Genomic DNA, 26,196 nt, shown 5'->3' with positions numbered 1-26,196 from the left:
TCAGAAACTGTCTAGCAGCAAGATAAAGCAGTAAGAATACGGCAAAAATAATGTACACCTTAACTGATATTTATGTTTTTAGGTGTCCAAAATGAGCTTATACAGAGGGTGCTGACCGCCATCTTCTGTAGATAAAAAACTGATTATGGAAATGCAAGTAGCTCATACAACCACACTTCAAGAAATCCAAACTATCCCTTTATTGAGGGCAAATTCAAATTTTTTATATCATAACTCCTCTGCCACTGAAGTGAACTGATAAAGACTGAATACTGAAACAGTCTGACGATCAGTGAAACAGGCGTTCACACGGATGTACAATCTGTTTGACACATGCAAACGATCATCTGCACGATACTTTCAAACTGTCTTAACTGCTATAATCTTGCGACGGGATGAACTTCCATTTATTTCATCAGTGTGTTACAAATTAGATTCAGTCTATAACTGGAATGAAAGATTGTCTCCGTTTGTTTGATATGACAATTATAACTCATTACAATCAACAAACAACAAAGAGAGCCGCTGTCTTTTCGTTTAATCGGAGGAGAGAGCGGCCTGTGAAGTGACGCTCACACACTGGAACTGACACACCAGTCAAACTGGGAGTTCTGGCAGAGACGAGCGAGACATTCAGTGTTTAATTGGTTTCCCGGCTGCTCATTTCTGGCACAGTGATGGATGAAATCCACTGGTATGCTGCTGAATGGATGACACTGACCTTTGTAATGTACTCACTCGGTGTTTCTCCATCCATTCATTCATGGTGGATGGGCCAATTTATACTGTCTGTTATTCTACTGCCCCCCCACCCCCCCCACCTCACTCCCTCCATGCTTCTTTAATGTGACTCCTCAGGCGATTGCGGTGCCCTGCTCTCATCCATCCCTCTCACTTCGTTTGATCTTTCATCAAACCTTCAATCTGAGGAGAGATTACCAGGCTTACCTCATATTTACCTGCTGAAATTATCCTATATGCTTTTAAATCACACAGAATAAGGTGCTTTAAAGAAGTAATATTCTTTGGTTTCTGGTTTCGCAGATTGCAGAGAAGAACATCTGTAATCAAAGAAGCAGCTCACTCAGACTGATCATCTTACTTCTTTCTTACATTTCATGTCATATGTTACAGTAATCACGCTGAATCATTTGATGTACTAAATGGTTTTAGAACTTAAAAAGGCAGCAACAGACCTTTTTCACAGTAGTATTGATTTAAAATATTAGGGTAAACTCACAGCAGCCTCTCTCTGTTTGACCTGAATGGAACAGAACCTTAACACTTGCTCACATGACCTTCAAACTCAGCAGATCTCTGTGCTGTTCACACAACACAGCTCTCTATCTGTGTAATTGTGAGTCTTGACGTTGTTGCAATTTGCACACTACATGACTGATCAATGACGGGGGTCACATATCACTGAGCTCTGGATCATGTCATTGAACAGTTCACCACAGTCACCAGTTCTCGACAGAGGCGGCTCCAGAGCTGGTTCAGAGCCAGAGCCTAATGCTGAAGCACTTCTTTGTGTTTCGACAGCCAATGAACCAGCTCTTAGCTTTGACAACTTGTTGCACAGTGGCACCAACTCTTTGCTGGGAGAGTTAGAACCGCTATTGGCCTTTTTCCGCACAGAGTTGGCCTGGCTCGATTCGGTTTAACTCGGCCGGTCAGCCCAGCGCAGCAGGGTTTTGCATTTCCATTACAACAGGGCTGCCCGCTTGAAGGTGTTTGTTTAACCTGAAGATGAGCTCCAGGAGCCTCAAGTCGAGTGGCTGTAAAACAGTAGATAAACCATTCATACATGTCTCTGGAATAAACACACCGTTTCCTTACACTTTTCACAATAAAAGTCCCCTGTTGTTTCATGATTTTCATCAGTAGTAACACGATTCCAACAAGCTGAAAGCGAATATGAAACAGTAAACTAATGGAGATACCTGAACGTTCAAACAGTAACAGAGGAGAGAAACTACATTTCAAAACATAAAGATTCTGTTAGAAGCTACAAAAGTGCTGAGAGTTGAAGATACAGAGACTTGAAGAAACGTCTTCCTCTCTGTTCTCCTGCAGACACATGAACTCAGTATCACAACACTGGTTTGCTCGAGGGGGAGAAATAGGGTCGTCACATGGCTGGCGAGACGTCACTGCAGCCCGCTTGCAGGAGGGTCAGGCTCGCTTTGGCCGCACTCCAGAGTAGGTCCATCTCGGTGCAGCTTGGCAATAATGAAAATGCAATTTGGTGTGATTCAGTTTGGCTTGGCACGGGCAAAAGCACCGATGGAAAAGGCCCACAAGTCAGGGGCTGGGGGAGGTATTATTATGCGCGACCAAATGGAAATGAAAGAGAGTTAACATTAGATTCTCCACATGTGGACAGTTTATCCAAATAAAGTCAGTTTGTGAGTTTTCTTGCAGGCATTTTAATATATCAGTCTGTTGCAGCCTGATCTGAGTACATTTGAGTATTTGAGTACATTTTATAAACATATGAACAGAAATATTTTGGTAGCAGCAACAGTATGGAGGAGCAGATATAATGGTAGCAGCAGTAGTATTAGGATTATTTCTACTGGTGAAACATAGCACTAATTGTGTGAATATAAGTATCAGCTGATCAACCAAAGATCGATCAAAAAGATAAAAATCAAACGATGTTGATATTTAAACATTAAAAAAAACAGGCTGAACATTTTCTTCTATTATTTTAGACACAAGTTTTAAGATATTGCAAATTTCTGATTTTAAAAGGTTTCTGTTTTTCACTGCAGAACAACTAAAATTTTTCGGCCCTTTCTAGTTCAAACACTGAAGCAGTATCTGATGCAGCGGCAGCAGTATTTTTCTGTCCTGTCGTTGAATCTCAACAGCCGTCTCTCCTCAGAGTCGCTGTGTCTCTCCTGCTGGGACTCTCATCATCCCTCGTCTCTTTTCCTCTCGCTCTGATCTCAGACACACTCCAGGTTACTCAGAAGCCTACGGGCTGTTTATAAAGTCAAACTCGTCTCAGCCCAGAGCTCCTCATGCATCACATCTGGTTTTGGTGAAGCCGAAGCTAAAGCAGGCCTCAGAGGCTACCCGGACATTTAAATTCAGTATATCAGTTTTTATTTTCAATACAGACACAGACACTTTGACATCAGAGCTGAAGTCATAGGTCTCCTGTTTGATAATGTAAACGGTTTGTGCTTCTTAAGTAAATTCTCCCACAGGGATCTTTAAACCTCGTCTCCATTAAAGTAGAATTCATCTGTTAATAGAGGGTCCAGAGGCCCAGGACCAGGACTTATCTTTCAGGTGGTTTGTGCTCAGTGTTGAAATGTGTTCTCAGTTTACTTTACAGCTTCTTTCTCCGTTCTCCCCGTATCTGAATTCTCCTCACTCACCTTGATCTCCTTGCGAGTCTCTCCAGGTTTGAACACCAGAGTTCCTTCACTGTACTCGTAATCTGACCCGGCGTTGGCGGAGCCGTCCTCTGTCCTGTAGTCCACATAGAACGTGTTCTCTCCCAGACCCCCTGAACAACGGAAAGAAAACAAGTTAACATTGGACAAATGTGTACAGAAACTTGACCTGATGTATACGAAGAGTCTTTAACCTAGTGGTGGAAAGTACATTCACTCAAGCAGATATTCTTTTAAATCTACTTTTAGAGGTAATCTCAAAGATTTTACTTTAAATAAATGTCTCTGAAGTCACCATATTACCAAATGAGTTAACACAATGGTGGCCTGCAGATGAAAGTATTGCAATATTCATTTAGTTTCACCCTAGAGATCAATAAAGTATTTCTCATTCTGTTATATTTGCAGTTTTATGAACTACGGTCAGCTGTCAGATGAAGAGCTGCACACCTGCAACTCTTCAACCAGGTAACAAACTCCTTTCACTGTGACTCCTGCTTGTGCAGCATAAAATCACATCAGCTGTTCACAGAATGATGGAAAAAGGCCAATTATTGCCTTAAAGTGACAAAAGTTTGTTTTTCTGCCCCTAGAATTCTGTGACCTGTAGTATTAAACCACATTTGCTGTTACCATCAGTAACTACAGGTGTTACCAAACCAACCAGGACTGAAATCTTTGAGATGGTTGTCGGGATTTCCACTGCATATGTGAAAAAAAGTCCCATAAAGCCTTTTGTGGCCTCAGAGGGAGCTGCGTGAAGTGAATGTGCCCAAGTTGAATTGTGGGTAATCTGCTGGTCTCTGCGTTTTGAAAAGGAAGAAGAATGAATGGAATAGGAAGAGATGATATCTCTGGTTCTGCTGCTTCCATTTCCTGCGAGAGTCTGACAGTGTTATACAGGTGTGACGGTAAAAGAACCCTTTTAAGTTGAGGATCTGAGCCGTTCTGTTACTGCTGCTTTAGTCCAGTAATTAAAGAGCAGCTCAGTGAGTAAGAAGAAGTCACCACACTGCAGTTCTGGCCTGTTGCTTCAAACTCGGACTGCAGAAAAATGTTAATGAAACTCAGAGAATAAAACAGATGAAAGACAGATAAAAAATTTAAGAATTAATTTGAAGCAAAGACAGATTTTAAACTTTATTACTGAACCAGTCTGAGGCTCGTCTAACTTATTCATGTGAACTCAATATTAGCTCATGACTTATTTATTTCACTACCTTGGCAGACCACAGCCAGTGTCAGCACGCCGCAGTTCTCCATGCACTGACTGTGGGCGCTCTCAAATGAGATTCGGCTGCAGATCTCCAGGTCGTCATCTTCTGGCGCCTCCTCGTCTGTGACGGCCGTGCGGCGAGCGTGGTCGGCCGCGTGCTTCTTCAGGACGTTACCAGCTCCGATCATCATACGAGTAGCCTTGAGGGAGACGGACAGGAAGAGGAGTAAAAAAAAAACACAAAGTGTGCAGAAGACACTTCACATTTGTTGTTGTTTTGTTTCACATCAAGACAAAAGAAATTTCTTAAATGTTAAGATGTGTGGATTTTTTTTTTTTTTTTTTTTTAGAAATTTCTTGTTATTAATGACGTCTGTACAAGTAAAAGTACAGACTTGAATAAAAGTACAAGTAGCCCAAAAAACTTCTTTATTACAATAATTTGAGTATTTGTAATTAGTTACTTCCACCCCTGAAAATGTGTATTTTTCTTCTTTGATGTGTGTGAATATTCCTGATGTTTTTCCATGAACACGATGCACACGACTATGGCATCAGCACGGCAGTGGAGAAAGAGAAATGCACTCAGGTGTTGGTGCTCAGAGCACAGGGATTAAAGTTTCGCAGTAAAGTTGTCTAGTGGCAGTAAATGTACAGTTTGCCCATGAATAAACTCTCAGAAGAGGTTCAAGGAGTTCCTGCATCTTGCTTCCCAGCTGCTGGGTAAAGTGAAGGGAGCAGAGCAGAGTGAGCTGCTCTCTGGACCACAGTCTGCTCTGCCTCAGCTACAAAATGTGCATAAATATACGTATTCAGTGCCTTTTTATTTTATTGGGCATTAGCCTCGCGTTTACGTTTAAAACATAAATGCTTCATGTTGTATTCACAGGCGTGAGATGCAGCTGAGATATGAGTCTGCAGGAGTGAAAAACATGCAGTCGAGACAGGGGATTAAGCTTGTGTTGTGGTGAGCGCCGGCTGTTTGTTTTGTTAGCGAACTTTCTGAGCTAACTTTAGTTAGTGTTGCACACTGTTGGCACGGTAGGGAGGCTGAAGAGAGGGAAGGCACTCAGGAGTGTGCAAAACAACCTTTACATACAAATCAGCCCACTGTTATAGGCAGCTGAGACAGGCGAAGGTCTTCTTTGAATTGATTTACGATCTGTTCACACGCTGGCAATACAGAGCAAACAATACATGTAAATTGCTTCATATAGCACCTTTAATAGATGTATGAAAAACAACAATTGTTGTTTCAACTTTCCTTTGTGCTCATTTGTCCTGTTTCCTGATTCTCAAATATGTTGTAGAAAAAGAAAGATACAGAAATTCAGTGCAGAAAGTCCTTGAACCACTTTATGTCCTTTTATGGGTCTGAACAACCTTGTGTGTTCACTTCAGGGACTATTTATGAATAATGTGTGTGTGTGTGTGTGTGTGTGTGTGTGTGTGTGTGTGTTACCTGTATGCGATAGAAGGCTCTGCTCTTCTGTTGGTGCAGCAGAGCGTAGTAGTTGGCGAGCTCCACCAGCTGGTCCAGTTCTTTATCAGGATATTTCTGCTTCAGCTCCTTCAGGATACGAATCACCTGCAGGACAGACGAGAGGACAAGAGGACACACACACGATTAAAATACAGACACACACTGACAGCATGCATGGCCGTTCACACACACAGTGATTGTAGAAGAGCTAAACATATGACGTTCTTGTTATAGGTCTCCTCTTGTAATTTTTTTATCTTTCAAAAGGGACTTCCTATCAGCTAACTACCTCTAATCATTTTCATGCCTTGGCTTCTGTTGAACGATGGCTTAGTTTCATCTGTGGGTTGGAAAAAAAACATTCTGTAACTTTATAAGTTGTTCAAAACATTTCCAAGTAATTTAGATCCAGTGCCTGCAAGTTTTAACAACTTTTAAAATAGATTTTAGTGCCAGATCGGAAGAAAGAAACAACATTTCATCCTTTAAAGTTCAAAAACATAAACCACTGACCTTCCAGAAGACAGTCAGTGTAACTGGTTTAATCTATTAGAACATTCAGACCAGAACATGTTTCTAAGACCTTGCAGATGGTCAATCAATAAAAAAAGAGAAGATTTTTGCTCCAGAAAGGACGAGAAATTGAAGATGCTTCACCACTGCCAAGTTTGACATGCAATTATAATCCAAGTGATCATTTGTTCATTTTCTCTGCTCCACTTGATCCTCTGCAGCTTCAGACATTTTAATGGCTGCCAAGTATTTTGCTCCAAACATTTACTGTGACATTGGTAGGAGGAGAATTTCTTTTCTTTTTTTTTTTTTAAATCATAAGATGTGAAAGTGAGTGAATGTGTAGAATTTAAATGAATTTCTTTTTGAACTTCTGAATGATGTGTTTTTACTCAGAATTTAGAGCAGTGTTTCACCTTTTCCATGCATTTACACTGATTCTTATGCATTTTAACCATATTATATTATATTATATTATATTATATTATATTATATTATATTATATTATAACCAGGAGTTATGTCACTAGCTGTGGCATGACTGAATATTAATATTAAAAACAGTATATTATACTATATATATAGTTTTTAAAACATTGATTTAGATTTTTGTTGTCTTTTGTGTGTTTTTATTCAGTCTTGCTTTTATGTTGTACATTATAATTTAATGGTTTTAACATTTATACTTATTTTATTATCGTCATTATTATTTCTTTAATTCTACTTGGTTTTATCACTATTTTACTGTTCATCCCCATATATTTACTGTTTTACTATAATCATATAATCATTAATTTTGTGTCGTCTTACATATTTTTATTTTCATTGTTATATATATGATTTTTATTTTAAACCTTTTATTGTTTATCTTTTATTACTTTAACTACCCAACTTATTATATTGTTGATTTATTCAATCAGTGGTTTAAGGGGGATTTGGTTGTTTTGGTGTGCGTTAGTCTCTAAATCCATTTTTAACATTTTATGTTTTATTAATAACATTAAAGCACCTTGACTTGCACTGATTCATTTTAAAGGTGTTATATAAATACAATTAGATTTTTTTGATATGTCTGATAATGTAACACCAACATAGTTAATGTAAATTTTGAAAAAAAAGTGGTGAAATGTTATTAAAACTGCACAATAAATGAACAATAAATCTTGTGGTACTTTTGGTCCGTCCTCAAGGCACCTCAGGGTGCTGCAGCAACCACTGATTTAGAGTATCTGAATATGTTGGTGTGTGTCTTACGCGTTTGTCTTTAGAGAGGAGACAAGAATGTGGCTTGAATAGACTGGAGGAGACAGTTGTGTGAATATGAGCGTGATTCTCACAGTAAGTAGACGACAACTCGGTCACTAACGAGGGAGAAACTGAAGAAGATTTAATTCACTGAAACATTTTTAAGTGGAGGTGGAGAGAAGTCGACGTTTGTTTACACCATTCAGCAGGAGATGGAGGGTGAATCATTACACTACTGCAGGCAGAATACACTCATATAATTAACTCACTAACTCATTAATGAAGTTAACTGTTATGATCTGAAGATTTGTCTTCTGCAACAAAAGTTCAGGTTTTTCATTATTCTTACAAATGGATTGTGAGACAACATGCCCATGGGTACAGATATGTAAAAGGGACTTCATGCTGTTTTGTCTCTCTGTGGTAGTTTTGTGTCCTTTTATAATTATTTTGTGTCCCTTAGTGATAGTTTTGTGCCCATTTAAAATTGGTGTGTTTCTTTGTAGTAGTTTTTTGTCCCTTTATAGTTGTTTTGCCTCTCTTTGTGATAGTTTTGTGTCTCTTTGTGATAGATTTGTGTATGACTTAGTTCACTTCAAACAGACGCTCTGGTGCAGAATGAAAATGTAAATCGATGAGAATGAGAGACAGTCCTTCTGAAGTGTCCACACAGAACACAAGAAACCTTCTCTAATCTAATTGTTTCTAATCTTACTTTGACAATTTCATTTTGTCCTTCTCACTTTCTTCCTTTTCTCTTTGACCTTTCTGACCCTCATTATCGTATTTTCATCTCTATCTTTCAGACCTCCCACATGTTCATCTCTCTGTCCTGTCATTACCTCTTAAATTGTCTCATTTCCTGTCTTTCTTCACCTCATTAGTGAGAGAAACTAATCTGTTTTTAGCTGCTCATTAACAGGTGAACATGGGTGTTAAAATGGGTAAAATAATCTGCATCTACTTGAGACCGTTAATGGTTTTTTGTGCAAACTATCAAGGGTGAAAAGTTTGCAAAGAAATTGGCATCACAAACTATAAAACTTGCACAACTTTAGGAAATGTAAATCTGAACAGCAGCCGTTCATCATAGCTGGAAACAGCCTCAACATTTTATCAGCAACTTTTCTGTCTCCTGCAGCAAAACGATCCGTTATTTTGGCTCCAATCATGTCATAATCACCGCAGCGGAAAGTGTGTTTTCTATGTTAACTGCATTTTTCACCAACAAAAAAACCTGTGAAATGAGATTACAGAATTATTACAGAGCAGTAATCTGCAGTGATAACAGGGTCTGTGAAAGATTTCTGCTCTCTTCTCTTTATCACTGTAAACTCTCTGTAAATGATCTGATGTTGAAAAAATCTTAACGACATGTTCTGCACCAGTCAGTGGTTTGTCTGGGACATTGTGAGTTTTTCTGGGTTTTCTGGGGCAGGGAAGGTGCTGTGTTTACCTGCCAGCAGGAAAAGACCAGACACACCATGAGGGAATCAAGTGCAATGCAAAATGTTTGCTTGCACAGAGATAGTGGAGGTGGGTGGTAGCATCGCCGTCACCTCTGTCACACTCACCCACAACACAGATTTTGGAATACCATCATTATTGTGATAAATGTTTTAGTAAATAAACCAATTTTATTTACTGTGGCTGTGATAACATGCAGACAGAGGGCTGCACAGGTTCTCGTAGAACTGGAGTTACATCCAGTAACTATGTTCCTTGCTACAACATGCAGACTCTGTAACAGAAAGATTTAGAAGGTAACATCACGGGCAAAACACACCAATTTCTCTGTTTACAGCTGCAAGAACTGACACGAAAGTCATCTAATGTTACTCCCACCATCCGCAGAGGTAAAGACCCAGTGGAATGACTTTATTTTTGATGGAAATGTCCCCACAACAACCGGAAAACTACTATGTGTGTGCTAAGATTAATCATATCACATTGGACTGCATCTTAACAAGGGCGAGTACAAAACAAGCAATTGGATCAATTGATGGTTGGTTGGATTGATGCTCACTGCAAACTGTTTTGCTATTCTTTTTATCGCTTTACTGTTTATTTTGCAGGCTCACCTGTTGCACGTTGCAGGACTGTGGGACGAGGCTGGGACGATGTTGGACTAATGTTGTAATATTGAGGAACAGTCAAGAGAAACTGAGTGAACGCTACATCTCATATGAAGCTAATTAAATAAGTAGTAGGTTGATGCGTCATGTTGCTTTGTGTGGAACTTCATATAGTTCAGGCAGGCGACTCAAGCTGCACCACAATCACACGTGACACGAGTTCCTGCACCCCTAACTATCATAAACAATTGTATCTACTTCTACTGCTGCACATCAGGTGGTTACTGGGTTTAATGTATTCATCCATCTTTGTTTATATGTTCACAGGGCGTGTTCCTCTGGGTAGCACGTTCCCTTCGTGGCTCAGGAGCTTGTTGGGAGAAGCCTCTTGGTGGCTGGTCCCCAGACCAACACACAGCAGTTTCACCAGGCAGTATATTCCCCTCGTAGCCGCAGAGCTCGTTGGGAATGGCCACATGGGAGCACTGATGTACATTTTATAACAATGTGGAATATATCCTCCCAACCCATTTCAACCAATTTCTTTCCAAGTTTCTATGGGATTCAAAAATACATTTCTATGCGATCTAAAAATATTTTCCTTCATTTTTCAAGTTGCCATTTGTAGTACTGCGTGATTGAGTGTGGTTCTTGGTTTTGTACTCTAACCTACAGCTGCTAACACTAATATTTAGTGCAATCTATCATAACCTTTGTGCAATCTGCCTCTTCAAGTCAACAAAGTTTACAGTGGAAGGTGTACATATTGTAAATAGTCTGTGTGTACAGTCCTGTACTTATTACTTAAATTTTATTTCTTAGATTTTATATTTTTAAACTGATATGTACATACATATCTTCCTTCTTTTTTATCTTAATATTTTTAAGTACTTATTGTCACTTTCTGTCTGTACTGCTGAGCTGCTGTGACAAGTGAATTTCCCCGGTGTGGGATCAATAAAGTTCATCTTATCTTATCTTATTTAAACGTGAAGTGATCAACAGCGACAGTATGAGTGTTCCAGTATCCAGTTTTCCAGTATTATTATTGTTATCATGATGTTGTATAAATGTTAAGCTTATTTATATAAATGTTTTCATGTAAACTGATGTATCCTAGAGTGCATCACAGACTCGCTTCTTTTGCCTGTGGAACTTCATACCCCAGTGCAGCATCAGCTGGGTTTGTTGTTTGTTTTGTTGCCCTCTGCTGTGAGATCAGTGCTGCTGTGTGTATCTGCTGCTGCCTTATTCAAATGTATTAATGCTGACTGTTGTTCTTATATTTATATACCCTGGGTTTTCTGCCGACTGAATGCTGAGATGCTTACTGCAGCCCTTTTCTAACTCTGAGAGTGAATCACATTATATTTACTAATGAACCTGCATTATGGAGCAGCTCCCAAAACACATGTAGGCCAAAACCTCATTGTCCTTCCTATTTGGAGCCGACAAGCACATCTGTTTTTCCAATAATTTTTCCCTTACTTTGCAAATAGAGTGAAAAGAATCAAGTTTTAAGACCAGTATCCCTGATTATTTTTATAATACAGTGATATAACACCATCACTGTAAAAAACAACAATAAAAAAGTGTTAATTTATTGATTTAAAAAAACCTGATGATTGATGAAAATGTCTCTTCCATATCTGTCTGTCTCTCACCTCCTTGCGGCTCTCGTCCAGCTCCTTGCTGCTCTCCATGTTCACCATCGTGCTGTTGGAGGTGGGCAGGTTGCCACCGCCGATGTTGTTGGCCGCGGTGCCCGTTGTGCCGTCCTGAGTCCCGCCTCCACAGTTCTCGGCGGGGACCACGGCGCCCCCTCGCGGTGGGAACTTGCCGTCCATGATCATCTCCATGCCGCCCTTGTTGGGCGTCAGGTCTCCCTCGGTCTCGACGACGATGCCGTGGCGCTTGTCGGCACGGTAGCGCTTGCCCATGTACTTGTAGAAGAGCAGGCGGCGGTCTGCGATCCAAGCCAGGATGACACACACGGGGAAGTACAGCAGGGTCACCAGGGCCTCCCACACCTGAGACACACACACACACACACAGATTCTTAGTTGTATGCATTTTTGGTTTTGAGGTGAACTGTCCCTTCAAAGATTATAAAAAACATCACTTCCTCCCCTTGGGCGCATGTGTCAAGTATAATTCTGATAATGCAGCACAAACTGAGAAAGAGGATGGAGCATCATGGAGACATTATCAGTCGTCTCGGCAGGTGGTGTTTGGGGATCTTAAATAAGAGCCAATCACATCAGCTCATCTCCTTTAAACAGAAAAGACGGATTCGGGGGCTGGAGGCGAGTCCAGGCCGACGTCTCCGAGGAGGAAACTGTTACAGTCCAGGAGGAGAGCTACCAGGTAGAAACAAACAGCAACCCAGAAATTACAAAACAGCTCCCCAAACACTCACAACCAGCAGCTCAGGTAAGCTGTCAGGGGCAGATTATGTTTGAATTTACATTCCAAAAGACATTGAAATTCCAGTCGGTGTGCGACAACACAGCAACAACAACTATGCTCATTTGTAGTACGATGCAAAGTCTGTTTCCAGTTTTGTTTTTCAAGAGGTTCAACCTCAGAGACGGATATCTCAAAATCTAGACGAAGAAACAAACCACTTCACTGATCACTGGTTGCATTCAGGTGTCAGTCATAAGCAGATACATATGTGTGTTATAATACCACTATAACTGTGAGAAAAGCAGTAGTAGAGGCAAAACTGAGAGCTCAACACATTATTGTAAGTGGCTTTAGACAGAAAAATACAATATATAAATACATAAAATATAAAATAAATGTGGTGTAATGTGATGGTATTTCAATATACATATTTTATGTGTGTGTTTTTGGAAATACAGCACTAATGTCATTTACAGAGTTTCCTGATGGAACGATAGCTTTTCTTGTTGCTAAAGTAGTTTAATGCTAAGTGTAGTACCATTAGCTCAGTTAGCTATGCAGCTACATTAACTGACTCAGCTCCTGGACGCCTGCAGCCAAATGCAGTAAGAGAGCCACCTTTGCTGTATTCTCTGTTGTCAAACCTCCATCGGCCTTGGAGACAGCGTTTAGTCCCAGTCTCACCGTGCTCACTGGGAGCTCCCAGCTGCACAGCGGCTGAAGCAAACAGCACTATGATTCCTGTTTCATGTGGACTTGAAATATCTTCACTGGGAACAACAGATTGTTACATGTACAACCAAAGAATGAGACATTAACAATAACCAGCAATGTTTCCTTCCCAACCTTACATTTAATAATCAAAAGCACAAACAGAAACAGAGATGCACTTCCTCCTCCACTGTGAGAAATTCTCTTCCACTGTGGAGAAATAACAAAGATTAAACCCGACTTTTAAACATTATCCCCTGAAGAGAAGCTGTCTGCTCTCCTGTGAAGAAACAACAGCTCCTCAGGCAGCTACATGTCTGAGAGACTCACAACCATCATCACTTCAACTGTGATATACTGCATCATATTGCACAATATAGAACTACATGCAAATGACACCTATGTAATTAATATGTATTTATGTAATCTGCAACCTGTTTTATGTAAAACTGCTTTAGCAATGACATATTTTTGTTCACGCCAATAATCTGAAAAAAAAAATCTAATAAATAGACAAACATTAGAAAGTATTTTAATATTTAATTTAATACTTGGCTACTGTTTCTGACACAACGAAAAGTGATTCATGCCTCCTGATCTGTATTACCTCTGTTGTGTCATTTCACCCACCTTGTATGAATATGTATGTATGTAGGAGGCTTTATTTGGTACTATAAAGGTCTTTCCTATATTTTTCTAAACCCTAGATTCTCAAACTGCAGTAAGAGTATGACTGGTGGTATGCAAGGTCCTGCTGGTAGTGCATGGAGGAAAGTCAGAAATAGTTTTTAAAAACTAAAATAAAGTAAATTTAAAACATACACATGAAATATGAGATCATTGAAATGTAATTTAAAATAGTTTTGTCTTCCTTGTATTTTTGCCAGCAACATGGTCACAATCATACATGCAGGGTGTGCAGATGTCATCCATTATTACCTGTAGTTATGAGCTAAACTTTAGTGGAAAGATAGTAAGCAGAGGTAAAATAAAGAGAGAGAAAATTAATGCTTCAAAAACACTGAAATCATGGCTGCAGATCAGGTGAAGTGTCCACAGCATCTGCCAGCAACAAATGGCGAACAACAGTGAGGTGGTACTTGGGGAGCACTCGATATTTTACACAGTGTAAACAGTCTGAGCGTGTCTCACCTCCACGACGCCCGGCGACATGACAGACAGGATGAGGTAGAGCCAGATGTAGGCGAAGATGCTCCAGAAGGCGGTGATGAAGAACACCCGCAGGTGTTTGATCTTTCGGGTCTCGCCGTTGGGGATCGTCCACACGCAGATCCCAATGATCACAAACATGTTGAAGGCGGCGCTGCCAACGATGGTTCCTGGTCCCAACTCGCCTGCCTTGAAGCCGTGACCACAAACCTGCAGAGATGTAGAGAGTGAGAGGGAAGAGATGGCTAGTTTTGCCATCTGAGCATGTTTTGATTTAACAACATCCTCTCTGCAGAAGATATTATGGTTGTGCAGATACAGCTGGAGAGGAAGCTGAGTATTCAACTGTGAAGCATTTGATGGAGAGAGAGAAAGAGGAGATGAAAGATAAGAGGAGCAGGAGGAGAGAATGACTGCACATAAACTCCTCTGATAGACAGACACGGTCGTGTGTGTGTGTGTGTGTGTGTGTGTGTGTGTGTGTGTGTGTGTGTACCTCTATAACAGACAGCAGTATCTCCGGAGCACTGGAGCCGAGGGCCATGAGTGTCAGATTGGAAACCGTTTCGTTCCAGATTCGAACCGTCGCCACTGATGTTTCCCCGTTGGGCATCGTGATGGTCACCTCCTTCTCCTGTCGGCCCAAACACACACAGACAAACACAATACAGACACACACACCATTTCAGTGACTGATTGTTCATCAATCCTCTGGACAAACCTGCACACGCACACACACGTGTTTCCAGTTATTTTGGCTGATTAGAACAGAAATTGTGTCATTGTGGCTTCCTACACAATAGAACATTCATTTACACTGGACATTGAAAAAGACAGATGAACACCCTCCTTCTCTATTAACCTTTTCATTTCTCTTCATTCATCCAACCGTTTCCTTCTGCTGTCTCTGTCTCCCCTCTCTCTCACCATTATTTGACACATTTTCCATTAAGAGCTAAACAATTGTCCTATCACATGCCTTCCTATTTCTTCCTCAAATAGTAGCTGCTGAGGGTACAAGGCCTCTATTTGAAGCAGCTTTATATTAGAGAAAGGCCTTTATTTCTAACTAACTTTTGAATTGTTTGAAAAGTATATGTGTTCACATTTTTGTGTTCACACTTTTCTGCTCCTGTTTGCCCTTGCTGTTAACACAAACCCAACACCTCCTGTATTTGTTTCAAATTAAAAGCCCTATAGGTTTTTAAATGCATATAATTGCAATAAGTGTAGCTACTGCAACTTCCTGGTACTTGTATGTTACTACAGAACACAGTTTGGCTGAGACATTAACTCACATACACCTGCAGTGACTGAAAAGGAACATTAATACTTTAGATGACTTATCTTAAACAACAAAGTGTTGAAAATAACACCATTATATTGTTGATTGATTATACATGATTATATATTGGAATGAAAGTGTACAATATGCTTAGTTGACATGCATATTATGTAACAGGCACTGGGAGTTTATCTACCCTTGTTTTTTTCTCCCAGCCTATATTTGGAGCAGGCCTTTATTTGTTCTCGTCAGCCACACCACCTGGCTTTTATTTGACCACTGACTTTTGTTTGAGGAAACACTGTTGCAGCTTAATTTTAAACTAAATGGAGAAGAAAAACCTGAAGCCATGCAGGTGAATGTAAAGTCCATGTATTGAGTAAATAGAGTGAGACAGAGCAACAGAAGCAGCGCAAGTGGAGATGAAGAGGCCACACTAAAAATAATTCAATAAAAACAAGAAGTTTAACTTGAAAGGGTAAAGCTAATTAGCTTTAAGCATAATTTGCTGGATGATGGGTATAGTGGTGTGTCACTTTTATTAGCCATATAGGACATAATAAAAAAAAAGGGGAATGGCATTTAATTTTTAAAGATCTACAAAAAATCTGATTTAGAGGCCACACTGGAACAATTAGGTACTGAACACCGCTAGATTTCCTGTAGGAACCTCACATTGGATGACAGTTCAGAATGGTTTATAATCAGGTGATTAAATTAGACTATGGACAATTCTTGTTCTCTTTAATACCCCACTGTAGATGTTCATCTATATTCCATTAACCTGCTATTATCAAAAGCAGGTTAAGGTGAGATGAAGTTTAATCTTGTTTCATGTCTCAACATACTGTAAAATCTAAAACAATCGCCTGAACAGCATGAAAACTCTGCAGGAGTGAATGAAACATGAAAAGTTTGTGCAAAAACATAAGAATATAAACTTATTTACTTACTTAAGTTAAATACGAATCTGTTGTTGTTGTTCAGCTGGACATTAAAGTTAAATAAAGAGCTGTATTTACTTATTTGTCTTTGTTTATTTCTGACTGTTATCCTGTTTAAAGTGCATTTACTTTCTGCTGATCAGTCCCATCTCAGATAAGAGGCACTACAGATCAGATTAGGTGATGCTTCATTAGGCTTCATTTGGAGCAGCTCAGACTTTCAGAATACTAAAACTAGTTCCCAGCAGACTCTTGTTTCTCTCGCTTCTAAGAGAAATAAAACAGAAACCGGACAAAACTACATCCATAAACTCGTCAGTCACAGAACAAAATCAAAGAACATTATAAACAGTGCATCATCATCAGATCATCATCAGGTTTCAGCTATAACTCAGTCTAAAATTTTGGTTTGGTTTGTTTCTTTAGTTTAATAATTTTCCTTATGATGGTGTTTTTTCTATTATTGTTATTGAGCAGACTGTTTTTTTCTTTGTTGTATATTGTGTTGTGCCTTGTGTTTTGTCTTGGTTTGTTCTAAAAACTTTAAATTAAATATTGTTGTGTTGCAGAGATGTCCTGGTCTACACATCACATTCTACAGACTTAACAAAACATCTCTGTTTGGCATAAATCACCCCAATAACACTATATAATTATTTTAATATGATTTTCAATAAAGATAAGAATAAAAATGTAAAAATGATCATTCCCTCTTTTATCACAAATCCTGTTGTAATTGCAATATCAGTAAAAATAATCACTTTTTTTCATAATGGTTTGTTCTGATGAGTGTGTGTTTTGAGACCCCCTTGAAAACAAAATGGTCTGTCTCATGTTTACCCTGATAGAATCAGTAACAACATGCACATCTGTAAATGTTGAGTCCTTTTCCTGTTAAATTATCTTATTAAACCTGGACTGCTCTCATGATGAGGAGTACAGCAGACTGACACAACTGTCTGTGAGACTATTTAATAATCACCACACTTGCTGATCTCTGTTCAGATTCACTCGCACCTTTTGCGAGCTGCCTGAACCAAAATACAAGGTGCACATGGAGATGCACAGTCTGTGTGTAAAAGTTTGTGACTGACCATAAGGGAAAATGGTCCTGATTTTTTTTTTGTGCATTTAGTGTGTCTATTTTCTCTTGTCCTTCCTCTCTCCTCCCTGTCCATTTTTCTCCTCCTGGCTGACCTTCGCTTCTCCTCGTCCTCCTCTCAGACTGAACATCAGCCTCCATTCAGACCTCCTGAGACCATTCCTCTGTGTTTCTACAGCGCTTATGACTGAATAACCTCAACATCTGAACCATTACAGGCCTCCTGGGACACACACACACACTGTGATATATTGCACCAGCTTCCACCAACTGTAGTGCTGAGAGTGATCGACTACAGCTCAGTAATTCCTGCTGTGTTTGGTCCCAGCAGATTCTGCTCCTCATGACTATTATCCTCGTGGGTAAACACACAGTTCTGTCTCTGAGAACAGCTGAGGGTCATTTACACTATTACAGAGGATAAATGGATCGAGAGGGAAATCTACGGGATCCTCACAGATCAGGCCTGAACTGCAGTAAAGAGACAATGACACGATGATACAAACATTCACAGTTTCATATCCTCTGTAGTCGCCTTACTGAGAGCGCAGGTTTGCATATGGACAGCAGGGATGTGTCCCTACCAGTATTTTGGGATGACAGAATTGTCCCTACCAATATTTGAATGAGTGAAGTCATATCAGATAATTCAGATGTGCCTTCCCAGAAGCTACATCTCCAAGTCAACGAATTTAGGCATGCTGTGCTGGCATTCGATTGGCTCACAGGGAGAGCAAATCTGATATCTGAAATATCAACTGCCAGACACGGAGGAGGCGGTGGCTGATCAGTGTGCTGACAACGGTACAGCGGACTGTAGGTCGATGCCTCAAGCATGAGCGAAAATGTCTTTCAGATGATCTATTCTCTTTCCTCTATTGCCTGCACTGTACAGCCCACATAATATAATGTAAAACAGAGGGGACTTCAGGAGATTTTTCACCACCCACAGTGTAAGAGGCAGTAAACTAACTAGCCAGTTACCACACTGATTTAAGATGAAAACCTGCAAACTACCGAACGTCAGCAGACTTTGAGCCCAGGCCTGGAGCCATGAGATGTCTTAACGGGGCTTAACCCTATTTAAGCTTTATGTATCTGTAGAAAAATTGCAAAAAAAACAAATAAAAATCAAAAAAACAAAAACAAGTTATCGGCCAAGGTACCAATGTTAAGACAAAACCTACACTCTTGTATCTAGCACACTCATTAACCTTGAAAATAACATGCACTCATGAGTGATTTATTATTTATTTATGACAGTTTATTGCCTTTGGCGCTATGGGTGTTATGCTTCCCTTAATTCTGACAGTTCTGCATTTTCTCTTGAACAATGTTAAAGGTTATTCTGCCCACTACCTTACTGCTTAAAGCTGGAGTAGGCAATTTTAACATACACAATGCTTTTTGCAGTGTATGTTCCACATCTCTCTCTGCTGTCTCACATCACTGCACCAAGCTTCTCCCGCCAAATGAAACATGTCAAGGTCATCAAGCGTTGTTTCAGAACAAAATGACTCCATCTAAAATTAGTGGGAGTGCTCTACTAACAGAATAGACCATCAACAGCAATGCAAAATAGTGTTGGTGTTACAGACAGGAGTGTGTTCCCTGATGAACAGATGCTGGAACAGAATTGGAAAAAGTTGAAAATGTTCTTAAATGAACACAGCGTGTCGTTCTTTGTCTCATCAGTGATAAATCTTCATCCTCTGAAGAAGTGCTGCTCCAGAGCGCAGTGTCATTTTACACGGTTGTTCGTTTTGTTTACCTTTATTAAATCACCTGAAAGCGACACCAGGCTGCACCAGACTGGTCGGCTATAACTCCACATTCAGCCTTTTTTATGAAGGAGACGTCTGATTACGAAGCCTCATGTTTTAACTTTGAAACTACCTGATGGAAAATCATACTCTGTTTGTCTTTGGGTGAAGATTTGTGGTGAACTGATGCTCTGAACCATCCAGACATTTCCAGAGGTAAAACTTTGTGTCTGCTGAGCTGCTTTACTGTGACTGGCACAGCTGTTTCAGAGCTATGAGACCAGTGATGTAACCGGCTGAGAGACTATTTAATAATCACCACACTTGCTGACCTGTATTCACCTTCACTCAGCCTTTTTGCAAGCTGCTGAGAGTGCCGTGGTTTTGCACCCTTGTAGAACCAGGCCTGGTTGAAACTCACGGGCAAACTAACATCTGTTTGAACCTTCTAGTTATGTCTCACTCAGAGACGAGAAAAACACACATAGGCCTTTTTCCACCAACATAGAACCAGCCCAGTTCCGTTTCAAACACCAAATTTTGAACCGTTCTTTCCACCAAAAATAAACCAATTCAGATCCTGAGAAGTTCTCAGTTGGTCGGTTTGTCATATTCTAAAGGTTGCTGAGCTTTGTGTAACTCTCTGTGTTGTTCTTCATTACAATGGTTCACTTGATAGCACCCAGGATTCTCAGGATCTTGAATGCAACCCGAGCGTATTTGGTGGAAAAAGGCCCAGAGACAAGAAGACACATAGAACCTTGATCACCCTTGTTCATACAGAGTCTCTGTGATTGGCTTGTTATGAACTAGCTAACCAAGATAATAATTTCTTTTAAAGGAACCCTTCAATTAAATATTGTTAAAGACATGCAATGATTTAATTCAACGAAAAAGATAACGACGTAATATTTCCCACTGCAGTTCTCATTCTCACCTGTGATGTGATGACCTCTATGGACGCCATGAAGCGGTCGGCGATGATGGACACTCCCAGGAACATGTACATGAGTGACACAAAGTAGACCACAGCTCGGGCTATCTGGTCGCCGATGCCAGGCTGGTTGGGCTCCCAGACCGGCAGCAGGATACCACGTCGGCACACTGGCACATCATCACACTTTCCAGTCGTGTTGCTGTTATTAGAAGACACGGAGGGCGCGAAGGAGGGGAAGATGGAGGTCGAGGCCACTCGCAGGCTGGGGTCACTGGTGGGCTCACTGCGCTGGGACTCCGGCTGGCAGGGAGGCAGCGGGACGAGGAAGAGGAGAAGGAGGAGGAAGGGGGCAGGAGAGGCCAAGAGAGACATGGCAGCGTGCGGTTCCCACGAGAAGCAGGAGGAAAGGGTGAGGCAGAGGAGGATGATGGGATTAGGCTGAGGAAGAGGGAGGTGGGAGGGGGAGGTGCTGGGTAGAGCTGAGGGTGGTGTGACTAGTTTACCTACAGGGGGAGAAAATGGAAAAAACAAACAGCAAATTAGTTTGTGACTCAGTGAAAAGACCTTTAAAATCAAAACCAGAAACAACAAAAACTACTGCACACAACACAGAACAGACCAGCGTTTCCATCTTAAATAAAGCTTGTTCCTCAAACAGACATAAGAGGAGAAAAGACTCAAATCGACTCGACTCGACTTGACAAAATCAAAAAACTTGCAGCTCAACTTGGACTTTAACACCAGTGACTAAAGACTTGACTTGGACATGAACCTTTTAACTTAAAAATACTTCAATAAAAAACTAAGTGCTGTCTGAAAGATGTGCAGGTTGCAAATCACAGTTGCATAATGAACAGTTTAGGACTCGGGACTTGTTGGTCTCGACTTGAGACTTACTTGTGACCTGCAAAACAACAACTTAGTTCAACCTCTGGCTGAACTGAGGCTGAGACAGGTTCAGATCAGCTCTGTCACAAAAAGACACTCACAGGTGCACATGTAGTCACTGTATGCATGTCTAGCTAGCAAACAGCTACAGCTAACATCTGTACTATTGTTTTATTGTTTACGGCAAAATATGGACTATAAAAATTTCAGACAAACCTAGAGAATGTACAGAGTGCAATCAACAGAAATTCATAACCTCAATTTTCTTTCCTAGGAATTTGGAGAATTTAGTGATTGGAAGACTGCAGTCTGCTTGGACTCAGTATTTATAAAATCCTGGCCATGGTTGTGTTTTCAGATACAGAAAAATGATCAAACGTCCGCCTGGGAACCAGACGAATCTGAGCTTGTGTTTTATGCCCACAGCATGCATCCCATTCTAAGATTTCCTCTGGTTTTATGTTAACCGCTCCATTTCTTTTACTTGTTCCATGAGGTCCCTCCATTCGCTCACACAGATTTTCACCTGTCCATGATGACCGACAGAGGAGCCTCGCCGGTCCAGATCTGAACATTACGTTTTGAGCCTCAGGCTCATGAAACAAAATATGAATCAAGTGTTTGTTACTGCATTATCTATTTAATTGAGAAAATTTACAACCAGGCCTCTTTTCATTCCTGCTTGAAATTGGACCAACCACTGTCCCAACTTTTATGTGTCACTTAGCGCTATGCCGCGTTTCGTCTGATTGGTTGTAGGTTTATCTAATCCTGTCCAGAGGCATTTTGGCCCGAGCTCGTTGATAAGGTCCCTTAGAAAATAAAAATGAACTGAGAGATTCTGGACTAATGCGAGGTTAGATATGAGAGGGAACTCTGAGACCTTGCACCTAAACTTTTGAGACTGATGTGTTTTAAAAAAGTATTGAACCATAAATTGAAGTGTTACATCTTCTTGTTTGTTGTCATTGGAACCAAGGACGAGCACGTCAAACTTTTTTTTTCAAATCGATTGCATAAGAGTCCAAACTCATTTCTCTTGACATAACCTCGTGCCTCCATTTATATGACATTTTCGCCGCTCCGGAGAGGAGCACAGAATCTCCACAGGTCCCTGAATATTAAATAAGAGCTCAAGTGGGTGCACTCTATTATTCACCGTGAACATAAAATGAAGGAATTCCAGGAAAGAAAAAGCAGATTAAAAGCATGACTCAGAGCAGATGACGTGATTCAGCGGAGACCCTGGCGCACTCTGTTCAAGAAGTGAGTCACCAGTACACAGAGAAACACAAAACAGGAGGTGAAGAAGAAAAGAAAGTTAGGAAAGAAAGGCAGATGAGCAGGAGGCAGCCAGAAAGAGATGAAGACGAAGAAGGATGGAGAGACACTGGAAGATGAGAAGACTGAGATAGATGGAAGTGGAAAAGTAAATGGCAAGAAGAGAGACCAAGAAGAGCGAGAATTAAGAATAGAGGTTTTGGTAGGTGCCACTGATTTATTGGTTTATTTTAGCTCAGGTCAGTTCAGCAGACTGTGTATTTTCTCTTCCATAATAGTCTTTTGGGCAGCATTTTTTTGTCCATGGCAATTACCTCTGAGAAGAGGCAATAAAAGCAATCTTTACCTTGACCTTGGAAAAGGAAGAGCGAAATTTAGATGGAAGAAAAAAGAACACAGGGAAAGAGATGAAGAAAAAGAAATGAGAAAGCTGGAATGAGGGTGAGAGGGAGGGAGAGCGGTGCACAAACAACCTGCAAAAAAGAAAAAAATTAGATGGAAAAAATGCAGAGAGGGAGTGACGTTTGAAGGGAGCAAAGAGGCAGAAAAATCGAAAATGGAAGTGGCATAAGGGGGCAGTGAGAGACAGGGAGAGATAAAGGAAAAGAAAGAAGAGAAGAGGTGGAGGGAGAGCAATGGGCAGCATCTGGCAGAGAGACGAAGATAGAAACAGCGACGAGTCACCATGATGTCCTCCAGACAAACAGGTTGACTTCACATCAGGTTTATATTGGTTTGTTTGTGTGTGTTTGAGTCATGAAAATCCAAGTCTGCTCACCAAATGTCACTCTGCTCTTTCTGTCAATCATACACACACACACACACACACACACACACACACACACACACACACACACACACACACACACACACACACACACTTTCTGCTTTTTGCTTTCTTTCATGACATTCTTGTAATGTTTTCAGCTGGTAGTTTTTTAATTCTCAAAAAGTTCTTCTGAAATGTGGGATAATGTTCTTGGAAAAAGCCTTAAAATGTTTTGCACTAACAGGATTACAACATTATGCCCTCACTTTCTTAAAACAACCTCTCCTTCATTCTATAATCTATTCTACCCATAACTCCAGTGGGACCAGCCTCAAAGGAAAACTGTGTGGACTTGTGAAAAGCTGAGCAGAGCTGAATCTGGTCACAACCTGCAGGTGAGACCAGAATAATAACATAATGAATAGGAGAAACTAGGATTATTGTTTCATTGCCTGAAGCCTTGTCAGAATTTTTATAAGGTTATTTTATCATTAGAGGAATTTTTGTATTAATTTTACCCGTGGCAGTGCACCTTGAGCTGCCACCTCGGGCTGCAGACTCCATTCTGTCAAACCTAATCTTAAACTAAACTTAGCTTTACTCCAACCAAGTTTCCACTCTAGAATTTCATGATTTGCATTATGGGGACTTGCATTTTGTCACCAAAAGGAAAACGAGTCCCCACATGTGCACATGGAAACAGAAGCTGACTGCTGTTGCATGTAAATTAGGGGTGTAAGGATTCACTCAAGCATTCGATGCATCAAGTTTTAATGTGTAAGATGCAAGTGCATTGATTCAGACGACCTGTATTGGTAATAAGCTGAACGTGAATTGGAAAAAAATCATTGCATGTTTTATTTTTGGCATCAAGGAACTGCTGCTGTAACTTTAGTCTGTTTTCTCTCTCCTCCTGCCTCTGTCTGCACCGCTCTCTCTGGACGTCTGCTGCCCCACTCACACAAAACAAGCGCTCGCCCATCCTTCTCTTCTCTCTCCTTCTCATTTCCTCAAAACAGACAGTGAAAGAACTGTGGAGAGTGGAGTAAGTTTAGCTTTTACAAGACAAGAAACAGTGCTGCAAATCATTTATGCAAAATGTGTCAGACAGCAGGGCACAGAGCCACGAGTCTCCTGACCAACAGAGACGTCATGTCACCAGGAGAGCAGGTAACACGTAGCATCACTGTTCCTCCACACCCCACTTCCTCTACACGGTCAAATTCAATCAAAACCACAGCACTCTTCATATGAAACAGTGCAGCAGATCATCCTACTGCAAAAATGCATTTTAAATAGTTTTAAAGTTTCTCATTTAGTCTGCGGTATCTCATTTACAAACGAGTGCTCAAGAATTCACATAAAAAAACATCAAAAATGCATGTCAAAGACCAGCGTTAGTTTAAAAAGGGTGTGCCAAAGTGATTAAGAGAGAAGATGTGAAGAAACTGGGGGGCCTAAGACTGAAAGGAAGAAACATTGTTTGAGTGCTATGTCGATAGGACTGTCAAGTTTCCCCCTTTTCCATGCAAAGTTTTTGCGGGTGACTGAAGAGAACGAGCTGCACAAGTGACCGGCATCAGATCCGGAGTCCCGAATTAGAGAGGAAGTAGGTGAGCTCACGTGCTTCACCTTCAGCCTGGCAGCTGAAAGCTCATTCTTCCTTGTTGTTTAATATTTACACAAGCAGCCAAACCCTGGAAGCCCCTAGACGAGCTCATGCCAAGTTTCTCAGGGTTTTGTTGCCATGACAATATCGGCACATCATCAAGTAATGATAAGCATGTTTTGCCGCTGTTAGCTCGCTAACTTTCCCTCAGATGCAGTCACAATTAAATGAATCAGTTTGTGAAATAAAAAAGTGAAGTGGGAGACAAGCCTGTGCTAGAAAAAGCTTCAAAGGTTACGGTGATGAAATGTCACCCTGGAAACATTAAATTTGGATCCATGGCAGCCAGTGATGCTGAGCTGAGGGAAGAGTGTGTGGAATCCTATCATAGCCCAGTTTATTTTTCTCCATTTTTTGTCATGTTGTGTTTTTTTTGTCATTTATTTGAGAAGGTGGTCCTCAGAAATATTTAACACTGATAAATGAATGTAAAGGTACTGAAGGTTGAGAACCTCTATTTCAGGACACATTTTTTCTTCTTTTTGGCTCCGCGTTTCATCTCCGCAACACCGTGTTTATATGTGTGTGTGTGTGTGTGTGTGTGTGTGTGTGTGCGTGTGTGTGTGTGTGTGTGTGTGTGTGTGCATGTGTGAGTAACAACACCAACTGGTGAGATTTAAACCTCAGCGTGAAACCAAAGGATGGACAGATGGACCGAACCCTGTTTTGTGCATCGGCCCTTAATCTTCTCTCTCTCTCCTCCTCTCACACTTCATCTCTCTCTTCACCTGCCAACACCTTCTGTTGTTACTCACCTACAAAAAAATCACTCTGCTGCCTTTTCTTTCCCAACTTCTGCTCCCTGCTTCTCTGCACATCTTTCTGTCCTCTCTGTGTCTCTGTCATACTAATTAAATTTCTGTACTTGACATGAAGGAGATGTCACTAAAATATACATTTTAAAAGAACCATCCATAATTATTTTGTAGGTTTTGGGCTAAACTTCCACCAGTAGCTATCAAAACAGAAAACAGTGTCTGTCTATATGGACTCCATGTTGTCTGTGCATTTCAAATCATCCAGCAGCAGATGAGTAACTAAACCTTCTGTGCAGTCTGCAGTTTTTCTTTGATATCTGAGAATATGCCTGATCTATTTTCCATCAACACGATGCAGAAGTACTGTGGTGTGTGTGTGTGTGTGTGTTTGAGTTGATGAGAAAAATAGAGGAGAGAAAAAAGAGGATGCAGGTTGCTGCGCTTAGGACAGAAAGATGTTAGTTATCAAAGCAGGGATTAAAGTTTAGCAGTAAAGTTGTCTAGTGGCAGTAAATGTACAGTCTGCCCATGAAAAGAGAAAAACGGCAAGTGCTGCTGGGTAAAGTCAA

General features: G+C 40.6%; 1 protein-coding gene across 1 annotated transcript in view; it reads right to left on the bottom strand.

The window, feature by feature from the left end:
• Nucleotides 1-26,196, bottom strand: part of slc8a2b (solute carrier family 8 member 2b) — a 238,522-nt gene that overhangs the window by 34,756 nt on the left and 177,570 nt on the right. The window contains exons 4-10 of the mRNA XM_084717566.1: nt 20,263-20,765; nt 14,728-14,865; nt 14,214-14,441; nt 11,606-11,971; nt 6,089-6,214; nt 4,631-4,826; nt 3,393-3,523 (exon numbers count right to left, since the gene is read on the bottom strand). Coding sequence (XP_084573692.1) covers nt 3,393-3,523; nt 4,631-4,826; nt 6,089-6,214; nt 11,606-11,971; nt 14,214-14,441; nt 14,728-14,865; nt 20,263-20,634 — 1,557 coding nt within the window. The 5' untranslated portion in view covers nt 20,635-20,765. The remainder of the gene's footprint in view (nt 1-3,392; nt 3,524-4,630; nt 4,827-6,088; nt 6,215-11,605; nt 11,972-14,213; nt 14,442-14,727; nt 14,866-20,262; nt 20,766-26,196) is intronic.

Source organism: Lutjanus erythropterus, chromosome 4, assembly GCF_056507025.1.
Source record: "Lutjanus erythropterus isolate fLutEry1 chromosome 4, fLutEry1.hap2, whole genome shotgun sequence".
Classification (NCBI taxonomy): Eukaryota; Metazoa; Chordata; class Actinopteri; order Lutjaniformes; family Lutjanidae; genus Lutjanus; species Lutjanus erythropterus.
The sequence above is the reverse complement of the archived record's forward strand: the minus strand, read 5'-3'. Positions and strand labels throughout refer to the sequence as shown.